Raw genomic sequence first — 10,573 nt, 5'->3', positions numbered from 1 at the left:
TTTAATGGACCGTGGATGACAAGTACTGCACGCCGCGTTTGATGTTTAGCCCTTTGGCTGCGGATGAGGGAGGCTAATAACCTCCTCCCACATGCTTCTCTGCCATTGAATACTGCTTGATAGCCGTGAAGTACCGGATGATGCCGAGCTCGTGAGCCGGTGCCGCCTATCATGCATTCGAGACACCTAGTTACTTAGTGAGGGGGGTCATTGTAGGCCGGCGTATTTGGCGCCTGCACCACTGAAAACGGATGAGTTTGTTGAGTGGGGGCCACATATGAAAGCACAGACACTGAGTAGTGCGTAATAGCTGTAAGGGAGCTTGCTGTACCCGCAAAAATAACTAGGCACTATTGCTAGAGTAATTTTTAATAACTTACCTAGCGTTATGCGCTATTAGCATAACGTACTTAATAAGCGAGTGTCTCAGATAAGCGAGTGTCTCAAGAAATCTTAACCCTTATAATAGAAATCATTAGAAAACCACCATTAACTATTTAATTAATTAAAACTACTCACTATACTCTTCCCCAGATATCTTAATCACTACCTAATAGGTCCTTGCATTATGGCCAGGCTGGCCGTAGACACCATAACGCCGAACCCCCGGTCGCGCTGATCTTCCTTAACCACCATATCGCGACGATTCAGCCACTACCTACGCATTAATATCTATTTAATTAATTACTTGCCTTCCTTCCTCTATTATCATTACTCCTCTTTTCTATAATCTAGTCCTTTTTGCCCTCCGGCGCCGGCTTAGTGTCTCATTTACCTCTCGAAGGTCTTTAACCTCAGCCCTTAATAATACAATCTCATATATATTTCCCTTTATTGCCTTTATAAGAGACTTTATAGCCTCTATAATTAACTCTAGGGAGCTACTCTTATGCCTTCTAATTCGTCTTTCGAGGTATTTAAACTGAGATCTGGCCTTAAGCATAGTCTTTGGGGTCCTTAAGACCTAAGGGGTAAAGGGTTTAGCCTCCTCCTCGGCAGGCGTTAGAGTCCGTAGCTACACATTAAGCTTTGAGACTACACTTTCTAGGTCAAGAGGAATAAGGCTAGCTCCTTTGAAAGCCCCCCTGATATTTCTTTCCGTCATAGTGGCCTCGTATGCTGCGTAGAAGGCCAGAAAGAACTTGGTCTTTGAAACGTAGGTAATAGAGCATCTGATCAGATGCTCTATTTCTCGACCATAGGCCTTCTTTAGCGGCCCAAAGCACCTGACGTCAAGGGGCTAAAGTAGATGAGATAAATAAGGTAGTATATAAAGCTAGATAATCTTCTTCTCCTTATAATATCTCTTGAATTTAATAGAGTAGTGACTTTCATGGCCATTAAGGATTAAAAGATAATAGCAATTATTTAATCACTTGGCTATATATCGGTCAAAGTATTTTAGCCACTCTAGACTAGTCTCATTATTAATCTAGCTATTTTAAGTTATTATAATAACCTAATCGCCCAGGAGGTTACTATCTTAGTACTAATTAGCGAGGTAATATTAGCCCGCGCTAATAATAAATAGCTAGATCGCCTAGCCTTCCGCATTAATCGCCTAGATAATTATAATCCATTCCCGGTTTCTAGGCTATATTAATTTTAGCTTTAAACGCCTTTCTAAACCTATAATAACTATTCCGCTTATAATTATGCCCATAAGAAAGCTAATCTTATTAAAATTATATAAATTATCTAATTAGATGCTATACTTCGCGATTATGCTCCCCACGAGCTAAAACTAGTTGCGGATAATTATTAGGTCTTTGCATTTAGCTCTCTAATAGTTATATTTCTAAAAAAAACATATCTTAAGCTCTAGGTGTCGCTTAATGAAGTTATAAGCCCAACGCGTGCCAATAGGTAGCGCATCACGGTCGGCAAGTAATTAATCAGCTATTTCTTTCATACCATAAAGCTAGGGGGGAAATCCTCGCGAATCTAAGTCAAGAATAAAGTAAATAAGGATCTATTCCTCTAGATCTAATAGCTTGCGTGATTTCGTAGTGGTTTCTTATATAAAAAGAATGCCCTTCTATCGGCGACCTAGGGTCTTCCAAGAGACTATATATATCGATGCGGCGCGTCGGAGACTTAACCTTAGGTTATTCTGAAGGGCCTGAAGGGCAAGAAGCATTCTAGCCTCATAATTCGTCTGTGACATGCTGGGTGGTTATGAATCAATTGATCAAGTAGGAATAATATAGGTTGAGGGATTTTTGAGACACTCGCTTGTCTGAGACACTCGCTTATCAAGTACATTAGTTATTTTTATTAACTTATATGGATAAGATTTTTAATTAAACCTCTAAGCTTTTTTTTTTAACACATTTGTAAATTCTTTTTTAAATTCGCAGGTACCACGAGCTTATGAGCTGCCTAACTATAGAGGGCAAGCAACGGTCTGGAAGACAGTTTGTCATCTGGACAGGGACAATACCAAGCCCTGGGCTGCTTACGAGAGAGACATGTGGCAGTTCCCTAGCACATTCAAAGGGATGGCTCATTGGTAGCTTGAATTGGAATCTGAAGGTACTTCACATGAAGCAAATTATAATGGGAATTGGTTGCATGGTGACTCTACATGGGATGGTTTTCTGATGCTCCCTACGTCATTCAGACACTCTCTGGTGTCTTGTTCCATGTCGATTGAGGGGAGATTCCTGCGGCATCCGGCACCCCTCTTCAGATCCCCCAGTTCAGCTCCCATCTCGGCCAGCGAACTCCTGGCCCCGGGCGGCTGGAAGAGACCCCATCATGTCATCCCCGGAAGCGGGGCGTCGACCCAGGGCGTCAGTTGGAATGAATCAGCCGGGTAGCCCCTACCCATCTGCCGTGGCTCTTCTTCTCGTTGCTATGACGATGCCGTTCCCTTCTGGGGCCGGGTTAGCTCATCGTCGTTGGAGCCAAGTCCAGCCCATAGGTGCCTCAGATGGTCTTGAAACCCCATCATGGCGGCGATGGCATTCTCGTCCAAAGATCCGAGGATCAACCCCCAGTCGTCGACCTGGAAATCGACCACAAGGTCCAGCGAGCTCGGTTTCTCTGATTGTTCTGGCTCGGCCGGCGTCGAGGCTCTTGGTTGTGTCGGTAACGTGGGACGTCCCGAATCAGTCTTGTCGAGTTTCTTGGAGCTGATCTTCTTTCTCCTGGCGGTTCCCGAAGGCGAAGAGGCATTTCGTGACCTGCAATGCCGGACCACGGCATCTCTCCTGCCCATGGTCAATATCAACACAAAGACCAGCGAGAGCACCTCACAATTTTGTCTTCCGTGGCGGCACTATGCACTCTTCCATGTATACCCTGCAGTTGGCGCATGGCATCTCATGTATGCTGTCACAACGAATCTTCTTGGTCCGGCACGACTGGCATGCATACTTAGCACGGTTAGCCCGAAAATTCAGTGTCATTTTGAGGAGGGGTCCCGTTGTCGGTACAGATTTGGTCGTGGGAATGCTGTAGCTGTGTTTGCTTCGCATGTCAAGGCCGGTCGGTCGGTGCGGTACATCTTGGTTTTTCTTAAATGCCCCTTTAGTCCGAACATGAAAACATGCAGCGCGATTCGTCTAGACGGAGGAACCTCCATGTTCAAACTCTCGCAACATGATTTACGCCCCATACGCCCCGATGTCGCCTTTGACACGCTCTGTTGGGTCTAAGCAGGCTGTTGATCGCTTGGTGGACCCAACCCCTCATCGTCGAAAGAGGGCGCTAACCACAAGTTGAGTGCAGAGAGCGGCACACGCGTATTTGGCGCTTGGCTACTGATAACGAGAGGATGACCCGGCCCAAGGGCCGAGTTGCGCTGATCAACGAACCTCCAGACCAATCATATCAGCCGTCAACTGATAAGCCCAGATAGACAAACAGACGGACTCTTGGTCGAATAGCACCCTAGGCCAGGGGAGTTCTTGGGCCTGCTGCACCCCGGATCTTCATTTCAAGGCTTCAGGCAAGATAACCATAACCTCGGTCAAACTCTCTGGAAACGACGACACGTTGAACCCGGGGCTCCCTGTAAATCCGGCCTTCCTTCGCTTCATTAATGCTCTCCCCGCCATGGCTTTGGAACTGTTCTTCACTTCTCACGCCATCTTTTTTTACTCACAATGACTTCCGAGACGACCAAACACGACAAGACTGTTCCTCATGAAGAGGCGCCCACGGCTGGCCTCAATGCGGCTAGCACGATCTATATTGACCCAGACAAGGAGAGGGCCATCATCACTAAGTTCGACTGCTTCGTTATGCCACAGTTTGTCATCATCATCATCCTTGCATACCTGGACCGGACAAACATTGGTACACCTCAGTTCGAGAGCCCGATCCTGCTCTCATGACCTAGTTAACATCTGATATTACAGGCAACGCTCGCATCTTCGGCTTTGAACAAGACATCGGACTCAAGGGCAATGAGTTTGCCAACATTTCGTCTATCTTCTATGTCACATATGTAATCTTCGAACTTCCATGGGTGCTCGCGGTCAAACGATACGGCGCCAACTTGGTCCTAGCCATCGCCATAGTCTGCTGGAGCGCCGTGGTCATCGGCACAGGCTTCATCCATAACTATACCCAAGCAATCGTGGTTCGGCTTCTCCTTGGCTTTACCGAAGCTGGAGTAATCCCTGCCATCACTTTTCTCCTGTCAACAATCTACCCTCACGAGTCCCAGGGGAAGCGTGTGGCTTTCATCTATGGCGCCACGGCACTAGCTGGGGCGTTTGGAGGTCTAATTGCCTACGGCATTCAGACCATGGGCGACAGACTTGGCCTCGCCGCCTGGAGGTGGCTCTTCATCGTCGAAGGTTCCATCTCGGTTGGCATTGGGCTGCTTTGTTGGGCGTCTCTTCCTCGATCGTCACAAGATGCCTGGTTTCTTAAGGATGATGAGAAGCGGATCATGCAGCAACGGCGTCTGAGGGACGTGGCCTATACTGGGTCCGATGAATTCTCCTGGTCCTATGTTTGGATGGCGCTCACGGATGTCATGGTGTGGGTGGCCGCCCTGAGCCTCTTCTGTGCAGGCATCCCGCTGTTTGGCTTTGGACTTTTCTTGCCCACGATTATCAAAGGGCTTGGGTAACTATTCTCACGGCGCCTGCCACTTTAGCTAATGTCTCTCTAATGCTGTCTTTAGGTTTGAATCCCTTCAGGTCAATTACCTGACCATCCCGGTCTACATTGTTGGCTGTATCATCCTTGGAACGGCCACTTATGTCTCTGATCGACTCAGAAAACGTGCAGTGGTTGCAATATTACCCCCAGTTCTTGTGATGATCGGGTACGCCGTGGTACTTGGTACACCTGCGGTTGCCCCGGGATACTTTGCTATGTTCTTGTGTTCTGGAGGTGAGTGACCTAACTAGTCCACTTGCTTTTATTTCATCTCAGTACCACATCTTAACACAATCATAGTGTACACCTACAACGCCATCCTGGTGGCCTGGGTGTCGAATAATATCAAGCCAGATCACAAGCGTAGCGCAGCACTGCCCTTTTTCCTTTCCATTGCCAATGTCTCGGGCGTGGTTGCCAGTCAAGTATACCCAAACTTCACGGCTCCAAGGTAAGGGAGATAAGGCCAGCTATTGCTGCCACCTGAAACTCATGCCAAATTCTGCAGGTACATCATGGGCAACGCGATCAGCCTTGCGATGGAATTCGCCGCAGTTTGTGGTATCGGACTTATCTATCTCATTTTGAGATCAAGAAACAAGATCAAGGCCGAGCAGGTTACCCAGGGGGTTACAGATAACGGAGAGAAAGGAGACAAGGCTTTGGATTTTGAGTATATGCTTTGAGAAGAGAGAGTGGTGAGCACTATAGGGACCCAGTAGCGTATAGGGCGGCAAAGCTTGGTTCAATCTACCCTCAATCTACCAATACAGCTTCAAGAAAAGTCATCATCCATAGATTTTGACCATAGCTGATCGGATGGGAAGCTTCCAGTGCCATGTCTCGATTGGAATCCGGAGGGTGATGGTGTGTTTAAGTAGTTGTATTTTTTCTTTCTTTTCCATCTTATTTCAAGACCGACTTCAGCTACTTGCCTGCATGTGCGGAGAGAGAGCCTCCTTCACGGCCAGTTCACGGTCAGATTAGAGTGCTCGTCGGAATCAACACTTCACGATGGAATGACCTCGCCCAGCTTATTTTCACAAATTTCAAAGCAACCTGTAATATTGAGCGATGCGTAGGTGAGCTCGGACACAGAACCTAGCATGACCGTGCTGTACTAAACAAGAAAAGAAAGGCTCCCAGCTGTCTTGGGCTATCCACCACTCTTCAGAAATTCAGAAACCATCTTCGCCCCTTATGAGAGTTCTAGAGTCTCGTAGAAACAAAACTTGCCTAAACTAAACAGAGTTGGAGTTATCAGCACAAGCCCAAGGTTTGGATCCCCCATCAGCCTTGTAAGAGTCAATGATTCCCACAATTGTACCGTAAGTGCCGGCGATGGTTAGGAATGTGCCGGTGATGATAACAGTGGCATTCAAAACCACCAAGAGGTACCACTTCGGCGATCCCCGGCGTTCATTGTCCTTCCAGTTGTCATGAAACCACATGCAGCCGAGGGGCTGAAAGCACATCAGCGTGCCGAAGAGGGCTCCAATGAGGGAGACAAGGCCACCAAAAACAGGAATGCCGCTGGCAATGCAGTACGCTGTGATGACTACGCCGAAGACGCAGCCCAGCCAGGTTGCCCAATGCACTAAGCTATTCGCGGTCAGGTGCTTGGACCCTCGCAGCAGCCGGACGAAAATATGCTTGCTCGACAGCTAGATGCCTGTAAGCAGGGTGCTTGGTAACGCCAGCATAATACATACGTGAGTACTGAGAGTCGAGCTGGCCAGCAAGCCGGGAAGAGCGATTCCATAGCTGATCTTCTTGATAAGACTGCCGGCGGAGCCCAGGGCAGGCGAAGCGACATATGACCCGCAATAATAGTAGACAACGATTCCGATGACGAGGTAGGTAAGCGTAATGGCTGCTTGGCAGAGCAGTAAGGCCTTGGTGTAATGACGATGGTCACGCATCTCGGCAACGATTGGAAAGTAAAAGGGAGTTCCAGCATAGGCAAAGATGAAGGTTGAAACGGCCGCAATGGCTTCTGTGAAACTAGGGTGGGCAACGATCTTGTAGTCAGATTCCCAAGGACCTTCGGGTGCCAGGTCAGGACGGTCCTGAACACCAACGGCAATAGTTACAATCAAGACTGCGCCTGTTAGACATGATTATGCCACCTGGAAGAAGTGACCGACTCACTAGCAACAACAATAGCTGCCAAGCCGACCCAGGCAAGGATGGTGATGCGGCCGAGCGTGCGGATGCTGGCAAAGCAGAAAACGGTGATGGCGGCAACTGCTACGAACACAGCAGTACAAGCCCCATGGGTGGACACGGCGTTGAGACCAATGGAGATACCGAGCATGCCAGAGCCGGCAGCAAAGACCAAAACTAACCAGTCAGCAAAGGATTTCCACAGCTTGATCTCTCTTCACCTACACAGGATGAACCCAAACGAAAATAGCTCTCGGCCTATGGGGCCGAACATGATGGCTGCTGCATCATCGATGCCGTAAACCTCGGGATGATTGAGCTTGAAGCCTCCGATAATATAGGAGGCGTAGGTCATGAGACCGGCTATGACCAACAAGCAGATGATGCCTGGGGCCATTCCCAGAGCGTCAAAAGCTGCCGGAATCGACAATACGCCCAGCCCCAGCTGGGACTTCATCATGAGGACCGACGACCCGATCCATCCAACCTAAAGCAAGGTGAGTCTCGCGGACAGGGCACCAAGTCAAATGATGGCTGTATACATTACGATAGTTGGGGCCATCCTCTGTGATGGTTCCAAAGACAGCATCGCAGGTCTGAGGGGCCTCAATAACCTCCCCTTTCTCAGTCTGCGAAGGGACTGCAGCCAAATCCCCTGGGTTTTTCTTGTCAGTGTTCATTTCGAGTGTCGAGGGGTAATGGTCTATGGATGGAACTTGGGTTGAGCTGGATGATGTTGGAGGAACAACGAGGACCACAGTACCCTTTATACTTCCATCAATGGCTCGATAAGATGAATCAGTGGTGGATACGTTCCCGGACCTGGCTCATCCTCAGCTTTCTCGGCCTGTTCGGTAACGGGGGGCGCTACAGAGGTTCGGTCAGGGTGTATATCTTATCGGTCTGGGATGTGTGAATGCTTTGCCTGGGCTCCACTGTGAGGTGCTTTGGCTTTGTTCTGATAAGCCCTAGCTTTCAAAAGATATCTGATTGTCCGATTGAACTCAAGATAGGTGCACTGCGACTCACTGCCTGCTTGCATCATGTTGTTTCGTCTACAATCTGTTACGTAAAACCCCGCTTCCCCAGGATCTCGCCCGTGTTTATTAACTCCACCCTTCGTTTTACTCTATCTCCTCTGCTATGCAAAGACTATGGCAGGTTATAAGCCCTACTTAGCCGCGTTATTAATAAGGTACCTTTTGCTACTTATAAGTTATCACTTAATATAATATTATAGGTTTTATTAAGAGATATTATTAATTGTTTATTAAATTAAAATATTACTTATTATAACATACTTAATAAGCGAGTATCTCAGACAAGCAAGTATCTCAAAAATCCCTTAACCTATATTATTCCTACTTAATTAATTAATTCATAACCACCCAGTATATCACAGACGAATTATAAGGCTAGAATACTTCTTACCCTTCAGGCCCTTCAGAATAACCCAAGGTTAAGTCTCCGACGCGCCGCATCGATATATATAGTCTCTTAAAAGACCCTAAGTCGCTAATAGAAGGGCATTCTTTCTATATAAGAAACCACTACGAAATCACGCAAGCTATTAAATCTAGAGGAATAGATCCTTATTCACTTTATTCTCGACCTAGATTCACGAGGATTTCCCCCTTAGCTTTATAATATAAAAGAAATAGCTAATTAATTACTTATTAACCATAATATACCACCTATTAATATATATTAGGCTTATAACTTTATTAAGCGATACCTAGAGCTTAAGATATATTTTTTTTAGAAATATAACTACTAGAGAGCTAAATATAAAGACTTAATAATTATTTATAATTAGTTTTAGCTCGTGGGGAATATAATCGCGAAGTATAATATCTAATTAGATAATTTATATAACTTTAATAAGACTAGCTTTCTTATAGGTATAATTATAAGTGGAATAGTTATTATAGGTTTAGAAAGGTATTTAAAGCTAAAATTAATATAGCCTAGAAACTAAGAATAAATTATAATTATCTAAGCGATTAATATAAAAAGTTAAGTAATCTAGCTATTTATTATTAACGCGGGCTAATATTACCTCGCTAATTAATACTAAGATAATAACCTCTTAGGCGATTAAGCTATTATAATAATTTAAAATAGCTAGATTAATAATAAGATTAATCTAAAGTAGCTAAAGTATTTTAATTAATATATAACTAAGCGATTAAATAATTATTATTATTTTTTAATCCTTAATAGTTATAAAAGTTATTATTTTATTAAATTTAAGAGATATTATAAGGAAAAGAAAATTATCTAGCTTTATATACCACCTTATTTATCTTATCTATTCTAGCCCCTTAATATTAGGTACTTTAGGCCGCTAAAGAAGGCCTATGGTCGAGAAATAAAGTATCTGATTAGATACTTTATTACTTATGTTTTAAAGACCGAGTTCTTTCTGGCCTTCTATATAACACACGAGGCCACTATGACGGAAAGAAATATTAAGGGGGCTTTTAAAGAAGCTAGCCTTATTTCTCTTAACCTAGAAAATATAATCTCAAAGCTTAATATATAGCTATAGACTCTAATGCCTACTAAGGAGGAGGCTAAACCCTTTACCCCTTAGGTCTTAAGGACCTTAAAGACTATACTTAAGGCTAGATCTTAGTTTAAATACCTTAAAAGACGAATTAAAAGGCATAAAAATAGCTCCTTAGAGTTAATTATAGAGGCTATAAAGTCTCTTATAAAGGTAGTAAAGGGAAATATATATAAGATTATATTATTAAGGGCTAAGATTAAAGACCTTTAAGAGGTAAATAAAATACTAAGCTGGCGCTAAAAGGCAAAAAGGACTAGATTATAGAAAAGAGGAATAATAATAATAGAGGAAAGAAAATAAGTAATTAATTAAATAAATACTAATATATAAATAGTAACTAAATTATCGCGATATAATAAATAAGAAAGGTTAGCGCGACTAAGGGTTTAGCGTTATAATATTTATGGCTAGCCTAGCTATAATATAAGGACCTATTAGGTAGTAATTAAGATATCTAAGGAAGAGTATAATAAGTAGTTTTAATTAATTAAATAGTTAATAGTAGTTTTTTAATAATTTCTATTATAAGGGTTAAGATTTCTTAAGATATTTACTTATTTAAGATACTTATTTATTAAATATATTATAATTATAATAACTTATTATAATTATATTTTTATTTATTTTTATAACGTACATGTATAGCGAGCCGGACAGCAAGCGAACCGGACAAAAAATCCCTCAACCTACATTATCTCTATTTGATCAATTGAT

The 10,573-nt window shown here is 44.0% G+C and overlaps 2 protein-coding genes and 1 pseudogene across 3 annotated transcripts, besides 1 other annotated feature; 1 reads left to right on the top strand and 2 right to left on the bottom strand.

Annotated features, from left to right (window-relative positions):
- Positions 1-2,857: 2,857 nt before the first annotated feature.
- NCS57_01088200 (uncharacterized protein) lies at positions 2,858-3,223 on the bottom strand (the record flags this gene model as incomplete). The annotated part of the gene is made up of 1 exon (XM_053060611.1): positions 2,858-3,223. The coding sequence occupies one exon, from the start codon at positions 3,221-3,223 to the stop codon at positions 2,858-2,860; it is 366 nt and encodes a 121-aa protein (XP_052908997.1).
- An 889-nt stretch (positions 3,224-4,112) lies between these two features.
- On the top strand, positions 4,113-5,807 carry NCS57_01088100 (MFS domain-containing protein; the record flags this gene model as incomplete). The annotated part of the gene is made up of 5 exons (XM_053060610.1): positions 4,113-4,305; positions 4,368-5,085; positions 5,144-5,355; positions 5,422-5,572; positions 5,630-5,807. The coding sequence occupies 5 exons, from the start codon at positions 4,113-4,115 to the stop codon at positions 5,805-5,807; spliced, it is 1,452 nt and encodes a 483-aa protein (XP_052908996.1).
- A 555-nt stretch (positions 5,808-6,362) lies between these two features.
- Positions 6,363-8,051, bottom strand: NCS57_01088000 (annotated as a pseudogene). Its single transcript has 5 exons — positions 7,830-8,051; positions 7,513-7,774; positions 7,273-7,464; positions 6,834-7,222; positions 6,363-6,785 (listed from the first exon to the last, which is right to left on the bottom strand).
- Positions 6,363-8,051: a sequence feature.
- Positions 8,052-10,573: the final 2,522 nt, after the last annotated feature.

This window comes from Fusarium keratoplasticum, chromosome 9 (genome assembly GCF_025433545.1).
Source record: "Fusarium keratoplasticum isolate Fu6.1 chromosome 9, whole genome shotgun sequence".
In the NCBI taxonomy this organism is placed as follows: domain Eukaryota; kingdom Fungi; phylum Ascomycota; class Sordariomycetes; order Hypocreales; family Nectriaceae; genus Fusarium; species Fusarium keratoplasticum.
This window is presented reverse-complemented; position numbering and strand designations above follow the sequence as displayed.